Source organism: Epinephelus fuscoguttatus, linkage group LG3 (genome assembly GCF_011397635.1).
Source record: "Epinephelus fuscoguttatus linkage group LG3, E.fuscoguttatus.final_Chr_v1".
NCBI lineage: Eukaryota > Metazoa > Chordata > Actinopteri > Perciformes > Serranidae > Epinephelus > Epinephelus fuscoguttatus.
The window spans coordinates 14,601,536-14,623,181 of record NC_064754.1 but is presented as its reverse complement, the minus strand read 5'-3'; the positions used below and the strand labels follow the sequence as shown (position 1 = coordinate 14,623,181).

At 39.2% G+C, this 21,646-nt stretch overlaps 3 protein-coding genes across 3 annotated transcripts in view; 1 reads left to right on the top strand and 2 right to left on the bottom strand.

Annotated features, from left to right (window-relative positions):
• Positions 1-378: 378 nt before the first annotated feature.
• Positions 379-11,954, bottom strand: LOC125886295 (tensin-4-like). The gene is made up of 13 exons (XM_049572378.1): positions 11,893-11,954; positions 9,885-10,158; positions 8,197-8,527; positions 7,228-7,553; positions 7,038-7,133; positions 6,729-6,860; positions 5,766-5,858; positions 5,094-5,171; positions 4,928-4,993; positions 1,824-1,995; positions 1,622-1,690; positions 1,369-1,398; positions 379-1,249 (listed from the first exon to the last, which is right to left on the bottom strand). The coding sequence occupies exons 2-13, from the start codon at positions 10,126-10,128 to the stop codon at positions 1,117-1,119; spliced, it is 1,770 nt and encodes a 589-aa protein (XP_049428335.1). The 5' UTR covers positions 10,129-10,158; positions 11,893-11,954; the 3' UTR covers positions 379-1,116.
• Positions 3,759-21,646, top strand: part of LOC125886296 (zinc finger protein Aiolos-like) — a 66,511-nt gene continuing 48,623 nt past the window's right edge. Inside the window, exons 1-2 of the mRNA XM_049572379.1 lie at positions 3,759-4,143; positions 6,412-6,510. The gene's annotated coding sequence lies outside the window, so the exon portion shown is untranslated. The remainder of the gene's footprint in view (positions 4,144-6,411; positions 6,511-21,646) is intronic.
• On the bottom strand, positions 14,357-18,941 carry ccr7 (chemokine (C-C motif) receptor 7). Its single transcript, XM_049572390.1, has 3 exons — positions 18,864-18,941; positions 16,932-16,984; positions 14,357-16,674 (listed from the first exon to the last, which is right to left on the bottom strand). The coding sequence occupies exons 1-3, from the start codon at positions 18,877-18,879 to the stop codon at positions 15,574-15,576; spliced, it is 1,170 nt and encodes a 389-aa protein (XP_049428347.1). The 5' UTR covers positions 18,880-18,941; the 3' UTR covers positions 14,357-15,573.

The window sequence follows — 21,646 nt, the reverse complement described above, 5'->3', positions numbered from 1 at the left end:
TCAGAATATATTGAGAATATTTAAAGATATTATCTATGCAGTTCTGTGCTTGATTTTGCTTTGCTTCATGAAGCACACTTCATTTTGGGAGCTCTGTAACTTCAGAATGAAGCATTATGCTTTTATCTAACAATTTATCATTTAAAATAAAAAAATAAATACATGCAGACTGTTGTGTGTTTTCTGTCAGACATACATCATCATAAATCTTCACTGATTTACTAGAAGACATTAAGTGATTAACCACAGTGTCTTCCTTTATGTTTACAGGTTTTGATGATGTGGCAAATCACAAGATAAAGCTGTGTTTTTCACACTTTGACGCACACCATCTCTTTTCATCAGACATAAACATCTGTGAGCATGCACAGACACAAGTTCAACAGTTCAGCATGTTTATTTCTCGTCATAACAACATGAATATACAGAGAAGAAATGTTTACAGTGCAGCATAATAAATACATTCAGAAATATACAACTGGGGTATATGCAGAGTTTTGGCTTTGAAATGAAAGGACAATATGAGAGTTGTTTTTCTTATAGTCTGTTAACAGAACCTTCAAAACCCCCCATCACTATATGTAATAGCATAGTGCAAATTTACACATCAGTTTACATTGGAATAAGTCAGTATCCAGCTCCATGCCCTATGTAAGGTGCTGGTTTCTAACATTTTCTACAAGAACATTTTACATTGAATTTATTAGGTATTACAAAAATATCGTTGCGTTTGTGTTAACATTTTTACAAGCTGCATAGAAAATATTTTAACAGTAGTAGAGTGCCATTTAATTACTGGTTCTTTGTTCGATATGTTCTTGCTTGACAGCGATTCAGTCTTGTGTATCTTCATATGTGCAACAGTAACCTGTCTTTTCAATATCACTTTAATCACATGACCATGGTACGAGTCTGGGTCATCCCAAGCATTTATAAATCAGATTTTTCTGGTTTTGTAACCTGGCAGGTGCAGTTACCAGTTTAACCACAGCAGTAATGACTTACAGTGTCCACCATATTGGTCAGGTTACATGAGGAAAATACAGTGTAAGACAGACAGTGTATGTAGGGCCTTAAAGTGGCTTGTAGTGTTATGTTGTCTCAGTGCTTGTGTGTCTATGGCTTGGATATGGCAGCCTGAATGACCTGGATGACTTTGTTGCACGGCTGCAGGGGGTCATATTCTGCAAAGACGTGGCATACGTTCTCCATGCCAGCCTCCACACCCTTTGCCACGAAGCCAAACATCCTGTTGTGACAAAGAAATTTTACATTAGATTGATTTTTTTCATACAAAGTTGAAGTGGTTTTTACAGGTAAATACAAAACCCTTCTCAGATTTTGTAAGCAATTCAACTTCAAGCTTACCTTGCACCGAAACTGGAACCTCTCACCCACCTGTGAAAGTAAAAAAAAAAAAAAGAATATTAATAGATGTGGTCTACTTTGGTATTCTGTGTAAACGAAAGCACTTTTTCACTAGTATCTGATGCATAGCAGGAAAGTCACACGTGTAAGTATTAACATCTTCAAAAAAAGGTTACACAGTATTTTTTCCACAAACATATAGTATTCTGAAAATGATTCCTTTTGACTTCAGAGCTTGTTGCTGCACACTCACAGTCGATTGTCTGGATCTTCACCACCGTAGCTGAGCAGGTGAGCAGGATAATGGCGTCTGAAGAAGAGCCTGTGAAGAAATGATTACGGCTGTTAGAAATGATCAGTCTTAACAAAATGCCACACACAAAACATGCCATGATTTTGTGGTGTACTGTGAGTAAAAATCTCAGTGGCAGGATGTGGGATGTGTCTCTTCTTACTTCCTGTTGATGTCTGTCAGCGTGACACCCTTCAAAGACACCTTCAGGTTGACTATGGCTGGTGCGAATGAACCCGAGGCCTTCTCAAATGTGGAGGACACCGCCTTCTGCACTGCACAGGGGCCCGTCAGCATCTCAGTGGGGACAGCGTTCAGATAGACAAAATTGGAAGCTATGGAGAAGGCAGATATTGTGATAGTTTGATTAGGAATAGAGGTTGAATGCACAGGCACATGAAATTGAATGAAACTCCATCCTGGATTGTTGATCACATCCCTTCTTTTCATTCTCATAGGAAAAATAGACATAAATAGATCATTTCAAATATGATTTAACAGTATCAGTATTACACAAGTGTACCTTGAGGTGGTCACAATTAAACGTCACTCTAAAATGTGCGGTTTGATCACACAACACAATGCCACAGATGTCAAGTTTTGAGAGGATGTTCCATTGGCTGACTGCAAGAATGTCCACCAGAGTTGTTGCCCGTGAACTTAATGTTCATTTCACTACCATACGCTGTTTCTGAAGTAATTCACGTGAAGGTGGCAGTACATCCAACCGGCCTCACAACTGCAGAACACATGTATCCACACCAGCCCAGGACTGCCACATCCAATGTCTTCACCCGCGAGATCGTCTGAGGCCAGCCACCCCAACAGCTTATGCAACAACTGGTTTGCACAGCCAAAGAATTTCCGCACAAACCATCAGACACCGTCTCAGTGAAGCTCATCTGCTTGTTTGTCGTCCTCACCAGGGTCATGACCTGACAGCAGTTTGTCATCGTAACCGACTTGTGCAGCTCAGAGGCCGGTTGGATGTACTGCCAAGTTCACAGAAAACACATTATAGATGGTATATGGTGGTGAAATTAACATTCAGTTCATGGGTAACAGCTTTGATGGACGTTCCTGCAGCAAGCATGCCAAAGGCACGCTCCCTTAAAACTTAATAATTAATTGATATGCCACACCTGTCAGGTGGATGGATTATCTTTGACAATAAGTGCTTACTAACATGGATTTGAACAAATTTGTGACCAAAATTTGAGATAATATATATCTCTATTGAGTGCATGAAGAAAGTCATAGATCTTTAACTTAAACCTGTAACAAACAGGAGCAAAAACAAAGGTTTTGCTCTTAAATTTCTGTTCAGTGTATATTTATTTCTTACAGGAAACACAGTAAACCTTAACCAAAACTTTCTTCTCTCAGTGCAATTTTTTTTTTTTTTTTTTTTTGTATTTTTATTATGTTTTTATGGTATTATTACTATTACATTTTATATATCTTTTTAGATTTTATTTTTTCTATTTTTTCTATTTCATTATTATCATATTTTATTTATATATTATCATATTTTTAATTTCTTTGTATTTTCTTAAAAAAATGTTAGATATGATTGAAAATATATAAAAATTAGATCAACACGTTGAAGTACTTGGATGGCTGTTCAGTTGGCAGTGGTGGAAAGTAACTAAGTATTCAAGTACCGTTCTTAAATACAATTACGCAGTACTTGTACTATACTTAAGTATTTCTAGTTTTGTATTGTATTGTTTATTTTACTCCACAGTACTTCTACTACTCAGATACTAGTTACTTTGCAGGTGTTACATACAAAATACAGGCTACTTTCACATCAATAAATACAATTTATCAGTTTTCAAAAATAAACTACTTAACTGCATGTAAAGTATTATATATATTAGCCTCACCTCAACATAAAATACTAGGTACATACAATGCTATAAAATACAGCAGACAGGTGACATTCTTTTGCTTAATGAGTACTTTAAGTACACGTTACTGATAATACTTATTTACCTCTACTTAACTGTAGGCCTTAGTTGTGGTAGATTATTTTTTATACCTTAAATACTGAATACCTCTTTCACTTGATAGATTAACTACAATTACATCTAATTACTTTCATCCATCTTCCAGGCCCTTTAGTTTAAAGCTATTGTTATTACACAGCGGTTAGTTCCGACAAAGTAATTTGATTGGACAGATATAAATCAACGTCACTGGCACTTTTAACTATGTATGTATCACTCCGCTTCACAGGCGTCCTACTTTCCACTCGCTAATTACTTTAAGCGTTAATTAACCGACATAAACAGTCGTCGTAACAAACAAAGCACCATGAAAATGTATATATTTCCACAGATAATATTTCTGAGTTAAGTTAGTTAACTAGTTAAGTTAGTTGTCAGAGAAGGACGACTTCAAGAGAAAACCCTGGATAAACCGCTGAAGACCTCTAATTTAGGTGTGCTCATGTGACACAAGCCGATGTCGCAATCCAGGTAGGCTACTGTGCTGACCAAGCTCGCGAACGTTACTCATCACAGCTCACACATGCCAACAAAGTGACTGTGAGCAGACTCTTATTGCACAATAAATGAAAACACACATTAATGTACATGATATAAAGTAGCTGGCCTGCGGTAACATGTCCAGCCCAAGCTCTGTCGCGGAACTAGTTGTGTTGGCCGAGCCATGAAAATGATTAAATAAACAAGTCTAAACCTGTTGTCACTTATTATTGTTAACAAATTAATTGCGCTAGAGTAACTTGTTGAGTATCCTCAGCAGCACTGCACCTGCTGCCTACAACCAAATCACAGTCCTCCAGATAATCAGTACAAAGCACTGACTCTCCTTTGGCACTGCTTAGCAATGGGTATGATTATTTTTTAGACATAAAACGGAGTAGTAGAAGGAAGAAAACATATTCACATATAAGAATCAAATAGATATTATCATTATTATTATTATTATTATTATTATTATTATTATAGACAAGACCCCGCTCCTGACACTGCTAAATGGAAAGCAGCCTTCATTAATTAAGGTTATCAGTTACACTTGTGTGTGCGCTTTTCCTGCTATGATAAGTGAAAATGTGAAGTGATAAGGATTTACTCATCATCTACTTCTGTGTCCTATTGTTTTGGAAAGTGAAATGTGCATGTGGCACCTATTCCCGTCACTGATAAATTCAAAAACCCTGGACTTTAACATTACGCACTAATCAAGCATGTCAAGTTAAGTTTAATCGAGTTTATATTCTTTACTGTTGTGTCCCACCTGTTTTGTTGTTGTCCTCTGATGCTGGTTTGTCATTAGCCCGCTCTTGTTCTGTTGCGCCCAAAACTGTGTAGGCAAATAAGGGATTAGGTTTTCATTTTATACCTTCTCACATACACACACACACACACACACACACACACAATGTCCTGCAGTAGTGGCTTACCTTGGGATTGGAGCAGTAATTTGCAGGGTAACGCGTAAGCAGAGATAGTGTGCTGGTAGACCAGGGCAGAAAGACTACCTGTAAAGATAACACAATGAAACGATGGTGAAGTACAAGTACCGTCTCATTCTGGATCATAAAAGGTAATAAAAATGTAAATGTCTCACTGACATTATTTTAAAGTGTAAAAGGGCGGTGATTGCAGCGTTGTTTTCTTAAATTTAAATTTTTGGCTCATTCCAGGGTCAAATCTAGTTTTGATATAAAGAGTGTAAGGTGAAACTGAAATGGAAATGGCAATGAATGGAATTTTTTTTTCCCCCTGCCGTGGGGATTTTACAGAGATAGATTCATAAAATAGAATTCTATGTAAGCTGGTAAGACAGAAAGAAAGAGCCCCAGAATAGACATTAATAATGGGTCCGTGGGCGTGAGAACACACCCTGTGAACTCATACCTTTGGAAAAAAAAAGATTAAGATCCACCCACTGCTACCCACCCACATCTTAAAAGGCTAGACATGGCTGAGTCAATTCTGGTGTGGCATCATGTTCCAGACCAGGATGTGCTCATACTGAGTAGACAATTGCATTTTGAGTGAGTTTTAAGGAAATTAATCACTTCTTGATAAGTAACTAAGTATCTCTGCTGTAAGTATCTCTGTTAACTTACCAAAGTATGGTTCCTGAGAAGAGCCTTTGATGCGTACGCCCTTTGCTGATGATTCAATAAGGAAGTGTCTGACAAGATCTGAATTGCTGTCTCCTGTTTTGATGAAAGGACAAATGTCAGGGAGAAATTAAAGTTAGGTGCAGTCAGTGAAGTAAATGTACAATATATGATATTGATATGTAAAAGTGATGGCACTGGCAGTTATTTATGTAGCGCATGACTGATCCTTTTTCTTTACTGACTGATTGCTTTATTATCTTACTTATATTTGCTTATTTATGTTTAGTGTCCTGCGCCAAATGATGCCAAGCCCATATACTGTAGGTACATATGAATATAATCTTTCATTTGAATGTAATTTAAGCAACAAGCTTTGACTTATTTCAGATCTCCTTCTTTCAACATCCCTTATAAATCTTGTCTTATGTCATGTTGTTTCTCAAAATAACATTGATGTCAGAAAGCAAAAATCTTGCAGTGACGTCCCAAAACCAAGGATGATTACTATCTCTAATTGATCAAGAGATGCTCACATGTCTGTCATATTCCCCCCCCCGCCAAAATTGTTTCGTGAGTGAGGTCTGTTTTTTCCTCTCGGATTGCTTACACTGCCATAAACAGCTGGTTTTCTTTTGTGTTTACGCAGCGTATACTGTGGGTGGAAAAAATAACAGCACTGTCTCCTGCCTGGCCGCAAATAGAGCTGGATATCATCAGACATGCCCATTCACATCAGCGGAGTTGGGTAAGTGACTCTGCGTGCCTTTCAGTTCTCTAGTTATAGACAAATGACGACAGCCGCCCCGTGCAAAACTGTGCTCACATTGTTTGTTTGTGATTGTGGTGACTGTGGCATTCATGAGCTTCTCTTTTCTGCATCTGACCAAACACACTGCTGTGACTTTTGTGACGGCACATGACTTAAAAGCAGACAAGCTGCTGCCCTGACTAGTAAAAGTTTACCTGAGTAGGCGCTGGAAGTGAAGTTGGCGGCCGATTGGTCCACCTTCATAGCCAGACCAAAGCTGCCTCTGTAGGAGGTGCTGTCTCTCACCACAAATGTTCCTGCTTCTCTGTCCTTCACCAGGGCTTCAGCTAGAATGAATGAAACAGCAAATGCTTAGAGGAAGTTGCAAATGTGTTTGTATTTCTGTATCTGCACTGCAGCAGAGACCTACATCCAGGATGAAAAGAAAACACTAGATGGTGCAAGATAAAATAACTTGAGTAAAGTAATTATGTTTCGTTGAGTGTGTTGTTTGAGATTCTCACCTTCTGCTCTGCTGATATGCGGACGGAACCAAAACTGTGAAGTGTCCATGACAAACTTCATCGAGGGCTGGCTGCCATAAAAACGGGCTTGGAAACCTGAACACCCATAAAAACACGACAGTGGGGTCAAGTGCTGTTTGAAATATGGAAGCTGCCAGCAAAACAGACTACTATGAGATGTGCCACTCACTGTGGGGAGACAATGGCTTTGAGTTGGGCGAAAGGAGGTTCTGCATCAGGTCAGTTTCTGATCCAGGAGCCTGGATGTACAGATCCGGCTGTGGTGCGCCATTGACAAGCAGTACAGGAATATCGCTCCAAGAACTAGAGAGTGAAGCCGGACTGCTCTGCGCCCCTTTGCTGTGAAGCTCCCGTCCTCGCCTTAACAGAGGGGGCTTGTCTGGGCTGTGCCTGTTATCAACTGGCGCTGTTCTGGAGCCGTCACTGAAGGAGATGGACGTGCCAGTTAGGATGGACTCTGGGGAGTCGGCATCTTCACTGGCCAGGGACAGGTTGCTATACAGGGAGAGAGAGGATATATGCAATGAACAGATCAATATGCTGTATCAGTAAATATGAACCTTAAAGAGGACCTGTTATGCTTAATTTTAGGTTCATACTTGTATTTAAGGTTTATATTGGAAAATGTGTAAAGGCTTTAATGGTCAGAAAATACTTTATTTTCCTCATACTGTCTTTGCTGGAACACCTGTATTCACCTTCTGTCCGAGAGTGCTTTGTTTTAGTGTCTCTATAAGCCCTCTCCTAAAAAAGCACAGTCTGCTCTGATTGGTCAGTGTTTTTGGGTCTGCAGTAGCTAGGTGTCTCTGCACCGTCACTGCAGCCATGAATGACTGTACTGGAGAATTGTGGCACTTTTGGTAACAAGAGCCTCTAAACACAACTGGACATGTTTCAGGAGGAATATGATCCGTAAGTTATAAAAGGTCCTCACAGTCCTTTCATTTGTATCATGAGAATGAAATTAGACAGGGTTAAAATTTAGTACTATTATTACTGATATAAAACTTTAGTTAAACTGCACAAACACGAACAAGAACAAGTTCACTTCAGCACAGTTAAAATTTTACAGCATATTTAAAAGATGCATGTTCTAGACTTGTCTAGTTGCAGGCCTGGCTTTGACTGTGAGCTTTACCTGCCAAGGATGTAGCTTGTGTCTGAGCATGTTGATGTGGAGATAAGCGAGATAGCACTATTTCTGTTTGAGCGTGACAAGCGCGTGGGTCCTTGGGAAAAGGTGGCGTCGGGCTTCGGTGACGCATGTCGTCGGGGTGCACTGCCAAATGGCAGCGGAGGCAGGGAAGATGTAGGGGAGCTGGAGAACACCAGTGTGCCGTGAGGACTGCAGCTGCTGTATGTAGGGATGGGTATACTGGGTGACACAGCTGGGACCACGGTGGGCAGGGAGCAAGGAGAACATCCTCTGGGGACCAATTCACACTGGGAGACATCTTCATCTGAGTCGTCTGAGAACGGAGAGGAAAGTGTGAGCAAAGGCACCGAAAACAGTCGATAAAATGTCATGAAACCGTCAGTGGAAAAACCCTCTGTGCTCCATGATTTCTCTGACTTTGGGCTGTGGTTTTCTGTTAGTTAAAAGGGCTTGGCCTGCGTATGTAAACACCATTTCTAAAGCTCACCTGATAGACACTGATATTTCTCATGCAGGTACTTGCTTGCACAGCTCAGGTCATTCCTTCCAAACTAGATGCTTTGAATTGTCTATTTCTGCTGTTGCGATGATACCAAATTAGCGAGTGGAGTCCCAACTTGTTCTTTGTGTGCTTAAGAATCTGTCTGCCTCACTGTGTTGATGGTAACTGAGTGAATTCATTTCCCCAGGGTACTGTTGTAGCCTGTGGTCAACGTGTGCCAGGTGCCGTCTGTTACATAATAATGACTAATGTTGAAACAGAAATAGCAAAATGTGTCCGTGACTGTAGACAGGTGCTGTGGTGAGTGTTGTTTCAAGGGGAAATAATGTGTTTTGTAACAATAGGTGAGGAGTCATCAAGAGAGCGCATGAATTTTACCTTTTGCTGTTTTGCCTGATGAAATGAACTTTACCTTGATTTCTCATCACTGATGCTTGATTTCCTTCAACACACTCGGCTCTCTGTTTCATATATATACCACTAAACATCTCTCAAGTAAAGATGAGCAACAGGAAATCCACTTATATGCTTTGCTGACTCTTGTGCACACATTCTGATCAGAGCGATGTGAGTGAAGACACCCATGTACCACCCTCATGTGTGTCTACTTCAGTGAGCTTCTCTGCGTCTGTAGCCTCACATGTGCAGGGTGTGGTACTGGTGTTGGCAGTCATCCCAGAACAGCTGAAATGGTGCAATTATCCCATGATGAAAAAACAGATTTAACTATCTCAAAAAGGGCGGGTAAATTTCCAAAGTCCCAGGCTGTGTGTACTATTTGTTTTATGGGATGACTAGTTTTACTGTGCTGTGTCACACCCCTGCAATGTGTTGCACTGCAGCCCAGTCGCCAGAAGAAAATGTGGGCATGGTACGATTCTGCAATAACACACATTACATTTGCACGTTTCATATGTATCATCAGTATTTCTAACTCTTGTGGTATATGAATGGAGGTGATGGCAAATGGAGTAACACCTAGGCGAGATGCCTGCCAATCTGCAGACCACTACAGACCACTGTTCAAGACAATTTTTTTACCGAGACATTGCTGTGTTTTTTGTATTTGCAGTTTTAATGTATCCGCTGCATAATGATGTACAAATAAGAAGTAAGAAAGAGAAAGAGTTTGAATAATGTAGAAAAGAAAGTGGCTTTACAGTCGTACCTGTCGGAGGGCTGATGCACATGGGACTTTTGTTGACCTCAATGGGTGTGAATGTCGGATCCATTTCCAGGATGAGCTGGTTGAGACTATCCAAGGAAATATCAAGCTCATGGTTACTGCTGGGCTCCGTGACAGTGGGATGTTGTTTGACTGTCTGCTGCGCCGAGTCCAGGCGGATAGTCTGACCCACTCTCAGGACATGTTTGGGTATCATTTGGGACATGCCTTTAGCTGCAGGCATCATGTTAGGAGAGCTCGCAGTCTTCTGGGATTACTGCCGACAGAGATACAATGGAGAGAGATCGGTTACACTGTCTTTACTGTAATTATAGCCTTGCTTTTGTCCTTTCTTTGCAAAACAGATCCATCATAAGTTTTTCCCAGATACTCATATTCACAAGAAATGAAGTGCATTTTGAACACAGTTATGCAGCATATATAAATACGTATATCTAAAGTTTTTTATTGGTACCTTTGGTGATTCAGTGGTCGAATATAACCAAGCACATTTGCTTAAGTGTTGTACTTGTGCTCTACATAAGTACTTCCATTTTATGCTGCCTTATACCTCTACTCTGCTTCATCTCAGAGGGAAATATTATAAATAAATAAATAAATAAATATTATTATTATTAATACTTTTTACTACACTACATTTCTGTGGCCTGACAGCTTTTGTTACTTTCAGTTTACAGTTTTTTATCCCCTTCCTGTTCAGTGAGAGCCATGTTTGTCCAGATGTGTTGATGGTAAATGTTTGCGATAAACTGATCCTTCATGTGTTGAAAGAATCTCCTACTTCTTAAGAGAAATTAACTCTTTAAAAACCCTCTTGGATCAGCTGGAAAATGCATCATCACAAAGCTCATAAAAAGTTGACTTTTTTTGTGATGAATGGTTCTCACAGGACAGCGACGCAACAAGCATATGATGTTCTTATAGAATACAATGCATTGCTGTAGATTAAACTACTCAATAGTATGTAAAGGGGGTTAAAGGTATCACAACCTTGAACATCAACAGCAGTAAAATGCAATGTACACATTATGGAGCAGTAATAGAGGGAACATTTTACTGTACATCCAGTACTTTTATTTTAAAAATTTGAAGTGCATTTTGTTGATAATACTTACTTCTACTTTTAATTTAATTTAATTTAATTTTATATACTTTATTAATGTTAAGTTACTTAAGTAAGGTTTTGAATGCAGGACTTTTACTTAAGTAGATTTTAATAGTAAAGGTTTGGTTAGTTCATTCAGTTGACTTAAGCAATATAACACGTGAACGTTGGTAATCAGCAAGTGTCCGATAGTGCATAAGTCAGTACATTAAGGCTTCCCCCATGTTCCTGATGAATAATGACGCAAGCTGAGTAAATGGCTTACTCCACTGCTGATATCAGCATGAATAGCTGCTCAGGAAGGGTGTGTCATTTGGGGGGTGCTCACACTGTGTCTCCCTGTCCGTGTTTCAGACGAGGAGTGGTGCCCAGTGAGTCACCTGGTGGACTGGTGGTTACCATGACTACATTAGTGTTTTTCTGCAACAGCCAAAACATTTTCTAAAGTAGCCTACACACAAAATCTGCTCTTTCTGTTTGGAAGAATTTAGATAATTAAGAATGTTTTTTGCTTTTGAGAAGCACCTGCTCAGGTTCACACAACTGAAAATAATGTGCAATGAAGTAATACTGGCGTATGAGGTGCCATGCATTTTTTGACTGTTCAGCATTTGTCGATTTAGTAAATGCAAGCATACATATGGACATCATAATCTACTTTGAAGTAGCTTTTTATGTCCCTGCTAAGACCTGCTGCAGCACTAATAATAATAATAATAATAATCATAATAATAACACAACATAAATCATGAACAGGGAGCAATCTAATAAAAATAAAATAATGCAGATATATGTATTCAAAGCTGCTGATACACTGACTGACCATACATATTTTTACTGCGACTGATTATATATCTTAAGTTAAGGCAAAGAGAGGTCACCTACCTTATTTTCCTCTGGTCAAGACTCAGTGGCTGTAACGTTGTTTAACTCTCAGCCTCTTCACTCTTTTACTGTGACATTACTCATGCTGCCTGCTTTTATTAATGAAATCCCTGCCCTTTTCCTGTCAGCCTATCAGCAGTGAGGATCACTTTTCCATGCGGTTCCCACTGATGACGTCATCTCAGCAGTGTAAGGTTTATAGCCTGAGGGTTAACACAGGGCTGTACTCTTCTAAAAAAAGTGCATCGGAAGTCAGGTTTGTTTCATTTCTTGGAAGCAAAATTACGCCTGTGTTTCTTCTTAATGATGTTAATCACTGCTTTTAAGATTAACACCCCCGTCATTTTCCCACTATTTTTTTTAATTGTTTTTCTTTAGAATATTAACGCAGTCAGGACTTCCGTCGCACCATTTTAGCTTGATTAACTTGACAGATGAATGCCCATTTGTCTGTAACTGACCAAACTGACACGTTGATCCTAGTGTCCACTTGACATATTATACTTCTGATCCTGTAAAGGAAACCATTAACATCTCTGGCCCAGCTTATTAATGTGATGATATACCCCTTTTTTCTGTTGAGCAATCCTTAACTCACCTTCAATATATTTCAATAGATTTTACTTGTTGATTCTAACAGTGCAGTGTAATATAGGGAGATTTTTCACATTTTTAGCCTTGTGTCTTGAAGCAGTGTAGCTCAGAGACAGCTCTCTGATTCTGATTTGTATGTTGTAAGGCAATGCCTCTAAATTTAAATGCAGCTTTTGACTTGGATTTGTATGTATGCCTTTACAAATTGCCATTTTTATTACTACTGATTCTAGTATAACTGTGCACTGCAGTTCTGTGTGCGGTGTTGTGGTGTTGCCGTACCCCACCTGAAGTTGTTGCACGACTGCTGTGGGTAGGAACAATCAATGTCAAACGGTGTACCATCTCTATGTAATTACTTTAAAATGCATTAAAATGTGGAAAACTAGAATGTAATGTGAGTTATGTGGGCCGTATCACTGTCAATTGTTTTTGTTTTTGTTAAGTGTTAGTATATTATAAAAAAAGAGGCATAGTTTGATATTTCATTTTAAGAAGTCATAAATAAAATCACAGTGGCCGGCTCCCTAAAATGGCTCTCAGCCATCAGAACCCCTGATCTAAGATATTTGTGTCAAAATGCTCTAAAATAGTCAGTTTAACTGTTAAGTTTCTAAAAGTTTCTCCAGGGGAGATCCCACCCAGACCCCACTGGAGGGCTGGATCGCAGGAAGTGTCGACTGAAAATGGTCTCTGCCAGAGCTAAATAGTTATTTATAACCCTGATCTGTAACTTCTGCTGAAAGGGTGTGTCACTCTGCTTCCTCCAGAATCAATTCATGTACCATCATGATTTTCCCTATAAATAATTTCTGTTGGGAACACCATCTGTGGCTGTGTCATTCTAATAAGGCTCAACTATAAATGGTTACATTAGTATATAGAAGCTTTCTGCAATTAAATCTCAACAAAACTGAAATTATTTGCCACCACTCTGGTTTCTTGTCTATTAAGCCTCTACAAACCAAGGTTATTATCCTTGATTATAATGCCCAGCTAAACTTTAACAAACATATTTAGTCAGTAATTATTACTTTATGTAAAGCATATCCTTCCACTCAAAATCCATAATTTTGTCTCCTCTTGTCTTTAATATGTAATGAAATGCAATCTAGCATCTTGCTAGTACCTGTATTTTAATCCAGTTATTTTTAATTACAGTAATTAATCATAGTCATAGCAGGCTTTAACATAACTTACCACGACTCTGTTAGCACTTCACCTCACTGGTGTAAAGGTAATGTCCTGTCTAAATTTAAAGATTTTCAAATCAAGAATTTAACTCAAATAGAATTTCTGCAAAATTCTGTGGCTAGATTACTGACTAAAACTCAACTCAACAATTCCTCCAGTCCACACATCACATCACTGGCTTTCAGTCACAGTTAGGATTCAATCTATAGCTTTCAGATTTTGAATAATTTCCTCACAGGGTTTATGTCTGAAATGAATTATTTATCTCTATGTGTTTTTCTTATGATATATATACATACATACATACACACACACACATATATATATATATATATATATATATATATATATATAAAGATATAGATAGATATAGATATAGATATAGCGTATGGCTGGTAGCACTTCTTCATGTCCCACTTAGGAAAGTATGTTTTTAATCCAAATTAATTCTATCAATGCAGCTTTTAATGTTGTTGTACATCTGAAGTCATGTTTCGGTCAATTTAACCTTCTTTAATATTGTAAATAGCTTAAAATATAAATAAGAGAGTGTGTTTGTTTAGTTAGTCTAATGTATGTGATTTAATGCTCTTCAAATGGTTGAGTAAAAGACCTGTATTTTTTTTCTATTACGCTGTAGCAAAAACAAAAAACAAAAAAGACCTGTTTGGCCTCCTTTTTTTTCTTTATAAAATATTTATTAGTTTTTTAAACTTTTATAGCAAGTATAGAAGATGGATACATATGAAGTCCACAGAGAGAGGTAAAAAAAAAAAGGTACAAAAGACTTAACAATAGAAACAAACCAAAAACACCAGCTCAGATTCAAACAAGCAGCACCAGATTACAATGATAATGTGCAACAAGTACAATCAAGAAAATCCCTGCAGCATGATGGCAGAGACCCCAGGCTCTGCTTAGTTCAGGTAGAGTTCCCAAACCATATATAATTGGTCTGTTTTTGAATGTAATATTCATTTAATGTATTTTCATGGCACAAAATCGAACAGCACTCTATTTAACAGCTAGTACTTTCTCGTTAATCCATTAATCCATTCTTCATCACAGTCTGAGTAAGAAAACAGCCCAGTCTTGTTTTTTGTCGTTACATGTCTGCCTGGGAGACCCAGGATGAGGGGCAATGGGTCCATCTCCAATTCCAAACCTTATAGTTTTTGTATTGTAGACAGCATATTAGACCACCAGTACTTTTGCAGCTTACAGCATAACCAGAGACAATGAGTGGAAGTACCAGTTTCTGTCTCGCGTTTAAGGGTTGAAAGAGAAGGGCTGAAATGATGGCTGTGGTTGAGGGATATATGCATTCAATCAAGGGCGTAGGTTTTATTTCAACATTAGGGGAGGGGCACATGTGAACTGGATTTTGAGCATCAAACATGTGGTTTCCTGTACTCTGGTGACTTTTATGCACCAATTTGTGCCCTTTCTGTGTCAATTTGTGATTTAAAAGTCCTTTGCTACCTTCATGTTTTATTGGGGTGGATTCAACTGTAGATCCCCCAACCATGGACTTTTTTTTTTTTTTGCATGTTCTTTTAGGTCATAACTGACAATAGGATGCATCAGCAGCTCACCTGGTAGAGCGTGCACCCCATGTATGCTGAGTCCTACATGGGTCCTGAAGTTTGAGTCTGCAGCCCTTTGATGCATGTTGTTCCGTCTCTCTCCTCACTCTCAATCCAATCCAGTAAAGGCAAAAAAGGTTAAAAAAATCATCTTTAAACAAAAGAGAGACCAAAAAACAGCAAAAAATGATAACCTCTGCTATGTACATGTTTTTGTTTTTTTTTTTAAAGACTTTTGTCGTAATGTTCAACAGTCCACTGTGTGGCCTGCAGGCATGAATAGCCGATTGTCCACTCTGAAACAACTTTAAGGAGAGAATGTGGTGGTGGTCTCTGTGTCGGTGGCGCCTGAGCTCCTCCTCCTGCCGCAGGTATACTTGAAGAACCTCTCCTGGCTCATGCAACCCAAGTCCTTCAGTAGCTTCAGGAGGTCATGACGAAACTTCACACCGATGAAGGCATAGACAAAGGGGTTCAGGCAGCACCTCAGGAAGGCCACGCATTGGGTGACATCGGTGGCATAGAGGAGTCTGTTCTCGAAGTTGCAGTCTAGAGTTCCTCCTTGTGCTGTGACAACTGTGCTCACAAATAAGACCAGGTTATAAGGCACTTGGCAGACCAGGAAGACAGCTACCACAGCAAGAATCACCTTGATGGCCTTATTTCGTTCAAAGCCACGAGCCTGGCAGAGGGTCTGGACAATGCTGCTGTAGCAGATGCTCATGACCAAGAGTGGGAGGGCAAAAGCCAAAACAATCTGGCTTGCCTGCATGCTGACACGGAGCTTGTCAGCATTGCTGGAGTACGGGGTGCAGGTGTGGTTGTTGATTGTGGTGTATTTCATTTCTGGTATGGAGAAGATCAGTGCCATCACCCAGATGGCAGCTGATGACACTTTGCCCAGAAACACTGCTTGGGAGCGGTAGCGGTGAACGGAGACAGCCTTGGCGATGACGAAGTAGCGTTCCACGCTGATGAAGGAGAGAATGAACATGCTGCTGTAGAAGCTGACCTTGTAAATGGTGTGCATGGCTTTACACACCAGCAGGCCCAGTACCCATTCTGTCATGGAGTTGGCTGCCCAAAAGGGAAGCGACAGAGCAAAGAGCAGGTCTGCAAAGGACAGGTTGAGCAGGTACACGTCCGTCATGGTTTTAAGGCGCTTGAAGTAGAAGAAGGTGAGGATGACCAGGAGGTTCCCTGTCAGCCCCAGGAAGCAGATGATGGTGTAGAAGGTAGGCATGAACCAGCGGCGGAACTGGCGGTTGGATTCTTTCACACAGAGCTCAGGAAAGTCATCATAATTCCAATCGGACATGTTACCCTCATAAGGGTAGTTCAAGTAGGACATGTTATAATCCAGGTGGGGGTTGCTGGTTGTATTGTCGTCATTTTGAGTCAAGCAAGACTGTAATCAAAGATAAAATTAAATGATCAAATACAGGCAAGTAAAGCAACTTTGCATAGGTAAATCAGAGAAAAAACAATCTACCTGCTTTAGACCTTTACTAACCACTTCCTTAGAGGAAACGGTGCTTGTGAGTGGAAGGTTGTGGTTAGTTACCTGCTGCTTTAACCTCTAAGTGGCTACATATTGCTACAAACATCCTATCCTTCATGTTTTCGACTTTAATAAGAGATGTTGCAGTTGTGTTTCATTCTTACCTTAAAATTCATCACCCATATCAGCAGTATAGCTGGCAGAAGGTTTTGGAGATCTGAAAAACAAATGGAGTACGTTTCTATCAGATCAAGCACTGTAATAGTATGATTGACTCTATCCTTAATAAGCATTGTGGACGATCGTTATGTGCAATGTTAGCGAGTAGTTGAATGAGCAGTTAAAGGTGTACCACAATCGCATTGGTTGAGGGACACATGAGAGAAAGATTTACAGAAAAAGGGGTCAAACTGAAGCAGCAAAAGGTCAAAATATCCTGAATTTTACTCATTAGCATGGGTTAAACTTAAAAATGCAATCAGTCTTTCATTAGCTGCTATCTGCCTGGTGCATGCCTGTATCCGCTTTATGTCTGGAACCTCCCATCTACAATGGGCTTGAGACGCACCTTTGTTGAGGACTTGGCTCAGACTCCGGAGTTACTCTCTTATCCTGAAGCCTGTTAAGGAATCTGATCCCGTTTGATTCGGTGGGGGATCAACCCCAGCAGGATTCAAACCCTGGACCTTGGAAGGTCTTCCACATGGAAGACAAATGCTCTAACCACTACATCTGCCTAGTGCATGCCTACATCTTTTAAACTTCATAACCCCCAGTTAAAGATACAGTTGGTAACTTTTATTAAAAAGAATGTTTGTTTAGGGTCATATTTGCAGAAATTGTCTCTACATCCACACAGACGTAAGAGACAGATAGTCTATGAAAAAAAATCTGGTTGCTCCTAATGACATTTGCTAAGATCCACTGTAGCAAATGCCATTGGAAGCAACACGAGGAGGCAGAAGAACATGATATTTTTTCACAGATTATCTGTCCCATGTACAGCTGTGTGAATATAGTGACAGTTATTTTTATAAAAAAAATTACCAACCACAGCTTTACTAACCCAGACTTTCTCTTATACATGTGTAGAGATGATCTATTGATATTGTTTTCGTAGACCTCACAAAGCCCCTCCAAAACCACAGAAAACTACTGTTATCATTAGTAACACACCTCTATGTAGAGTCTTGGTGGAGTTCCCCTTTAAATGCTATCTTGTGCTCGTTTTGATTGTGTTTAGAACTTACTGGCGGCAATGACACGCTCACTGTTGGAAGTAAGAGGCTTTCTGTGCAACCAGTGGTGATGTGGTTTTAAACTAGCTCATTGGAAAAAAAAAAAAGGACTTAGTTCCGTATTTTTATAAAGACTGTTAGTACTACTCATTATTCATAAAGTGTGCAGTTACTGTTACATAATGTGATTTACCACATGACAATACAGACTGCAGCTTAAGTCAGATAACCTGATGTTGGTAAAACTCCTAATTACGTGTTCTGACATGGGAGATGTTAGTCATTGCTATTATCAAAGAGGATAAAACATATACCGCACTGACACTGCTTTAAATCATTTTTACAAGTTGCCATGTTGAATGTAGTTGTTAACGCAGGTCAGAATCAGCTTGACTGTACTTCATTCACACTCATTTTTTTTCCTCATTGCTCTCACTGAACTTAGACTTAAATTGACTTAACAGCTGACAACAAGGACATTAACTGGACCAAAAATAGCTAAAGAATAGAAGGACTATGACAGTATATACTCAAGTATATATATGTATATATAATTATATTTAAAAAACACTAATAACCAATAACAGGAATAAAATAAAAAAGTCTGTATGCATGCATAAATATACATATGCGCCTTGGTAGACACAATAAGTAATTAATTTGATACCAGAAATGTTTATACAGCCAAGAATTTAGGTTACCTCTTTTAGCGTTGGTTTCAACATTACTATGATAAACTTTTAATCGTTACCTGAGCTTAAGTTTTTAATCAAAATTATTTTTTAACATACATTCATTCACCACAGCATACACAATAACCTTTTAAGTATCTCAGTTAAACTCTGATAAGGTACTCACCGCTGACGCAAGTCATGTTGAGTGAGAGTAGTACGCTGTAGGTAAAGACACAGATGAGTGAGTGTGTTTGATGGTGGTTTCCCTTTGTTGAAATGAAAAAAAGACTGCTGCACTGAAACTTTTCTCCTCGAGTCTGAGGAATCATGTGAGGGAACTGTGAAAACCACAGACTTAATTTAACATGTGAAGCAAAAAATGGTTATTTTTCAACAATTGGTGCTACAATGTGCTTTTCATTTTGTTAAAACTGCTATTGTAGTAATATGGTGACTGATGACTATGTCAGATAATGATAAAATTATTACCACTTCCTGGACCTCATAGCTTCAAGTCCCTACCTGTGTTTTGAGTATATCGTAATTGTGTACCACAAGAAAAACATGCACACCTCATGTGTCAACTTATACAGAGCATTTCTAATCAAACCAACCACATTTGGTGGGTTTGATCTGTTTCAGTTAGACAGACAACAACTCGTGTTTCCATGAAATGAACTACCTGAGAAGGAGCCAGGGCTGAGATGTAAAGCTTTAACTGAATCTTATGGAAATCAGTTAAATCAGCCAAAACCTGTGGCTTTTTGTCGGATAGTGACAGGTATGATAGCTCAGACCCACACACTGCAGTACTTATCTGATAACGCTCAGCAACTATTTTCCGTCAGTTTATTATTGCTGTTATTATTAGTATATTATATTCATATTTATACTGACCATTTATCGTACTTATTGCCGGACCTTTCTTACTTATTACACTATTTTAAAATAAGCATAGCTATGCACACACGTTATTAATACACTCCCACACACAAGCCTAACTCTGCATAACTTTAATTTTTGTCTTGTACGCTCTTGTACCCACACCCTTGCTCTTGATATATTTAGTAATATATATATTTTTTTTTTTAATTTTTCCTTCCTCTTATTTTTTTTTAATTATTTTTTTTAATTTATTATTATTTTTTTTTTTTCCCTCATTTATTCTTTCTCCTTAAAACTATACCTTCATGGATGGACACTTCTGCCATAGCTGCTGGCACCTGCAGGTGGCAGGGGCAGTGTGGACAGGATGGCAGAGGACTGGACCACTCTTATTTAAACCATGTTTGAATTTGCAGTACTTACCAATTCTCACAAAGCAGGCCCCCTCCTGAGGGCCTGGGGGCTGCTCCAGAGGGATCCAGTCCAACAACGGGCTGGCCACCTCCTCAGGACTTGGTATGCGCCCAATATCAGTTAAAATATTTTGAATGCAACATTTGAAAAAGCAGGAGAACCCATCTATTATGTCATGGAGCTCAGACTTAGATGGCCCACTGAGGGCGCTATGTTCTGTCCAGACACTGTCAGTGTTGCTTTCAAGGACCCCCATCCTCCCGACATTTTTATTATGCCTCTGTGATAGCCGTAGCAGGTTATGTTTTAGGGTTGTCTATCCATAGTCCCACACGTTATGTTTGTCTCATTCTTGTGAACGTGATATTTCAAAAAACCCTTGAGGTGATTTCTTCAAATTTGGCACAAACACCCACTTGGACTCAACAATGAACTATTTACAATTCAGTGGTTGAAGGTCAAGGTCACTGTGACCTCACAATGCGTTTTTGGCCATAACTTAAGAATTTATATGTTAATTATGACAAAAATACCATCCAATTTCTAATAGGTTAACATGATGAAGTGACATTTTATATCCAAAAGGTCAAAGGTCAGCTGCAGTGTAACATCATAATGTTTTGCAGAAACACTTTGAAAGACATGAACAGGGTTTATCAGTTTTTGTGTGTGTGTGTGTGTGGTTTTCAGTGTGTTAAATGGAAACACTTAATGTTAAATGTTACTTTGTACCCACAAGAGGAATTGCTCTCTCACTTAATGGTTTTATGCAGTATTTAGTATATGAGTGTTGGGTTAGGATTGTGTTTGTTTTAACCATTGTACTATACATACAGTGTGCAGTGTTATGGCGAAAGGGCCTTGTTGTGCTGGACAACAGATAAGGCCTTGCAACACCACCCTTTAGCCCACTAAGTCAAAAGATGTGCACAGGCTTCTGCACACCTGTATCTCTGCGGTTGTGGTTTCTAGCTTTCACTCGAGCCAGTGCTAACCGCACGGTACAAAACGTGGCAAGCTGCAATGCAGGACACGTGTTTCACCTTTAAAACAGTAGTACTATGAATTTTAATCAGTACACCATCTTGTGACAGGCTCAAATCACTGGCATCACTACACATAAAGCTTAAATCTCCTGGCAGGACAGTGTTTTAGGCAGAAACACTGAACTGTGTCAAAAACAAAACGGGTCTCTCAGGAGGATTGCTAGTTCTGCACTGAAAACAGGAAATCAGAACAATTCCCTCTCATCTTACCCACTTCCCTTACCTATACGGTGCAAAGGACAAGTAGCTATGCAAGCACACTGTGTGCAACTATGAATGTTTGATTGAAGCTTCTGCATACCTGTCTGCAGCATGCTTGTTCCTGATCTTTTATGCACCACAACTGCTCACAGTAATGTTATGTTTAAAGCACTGTTGTACATTTTAAAGGTTCTACTGTATATATAAGGATCTGAATAGTAACACAGCAGCAAACTATTGCTAGTAAAGATACAGTGGAGTAATGGCATCCTCAGTAGAGAATGAGGTCACACCATCTCTGCGTATTGTAATACGAGCTCCTCTGTTCTTTGTTTTGTAGCTAAGCCAGCCGTGCCAAGCCCCCAAGAACAGCGCTGGGCTTTGAAGCCAATTTGACATAGTTGTAAGACTGTTTAATTAC

What these genes read in the sequence shown, in the direction of transcription:
- LOC125886295 (XM_049572378.1), bottom strand. Translation starts at nt 10,128, where the DNA reads ATGATGCCTGCAGCTAAAGGCATGTCCCAAATGATACCCAAACATGTC. An exon ending in TTCTCAGGAACCATACTTTG is followed by an intron (nt 5,172 to 5,765) that starts GTAAGTTAACAG and finishes TTATCTTTACAG; the next exon opens with GTAGTCTTTCTGCCCTGGTC. An exon ending in AGAGGACAACAACAAAACAG is followed by an intron (nt 1,996 to 4,927) that starts GTGGGACACAAC and finishes CCTTCTCCATAG; the next exon opens with CTTCCAATTTTGTCTATCTG.
- ccr7 (XM_049572390.1), bottom strand. An exon ending in TATGGGTGATGAATTTTAAG is followed by an intron (nt 16,675 to 16,931) that starts GTAAGAATGAAA and finishes CTTTGATTACAG; the next exon opens with TCTTGCTTGACTCAAAATGA.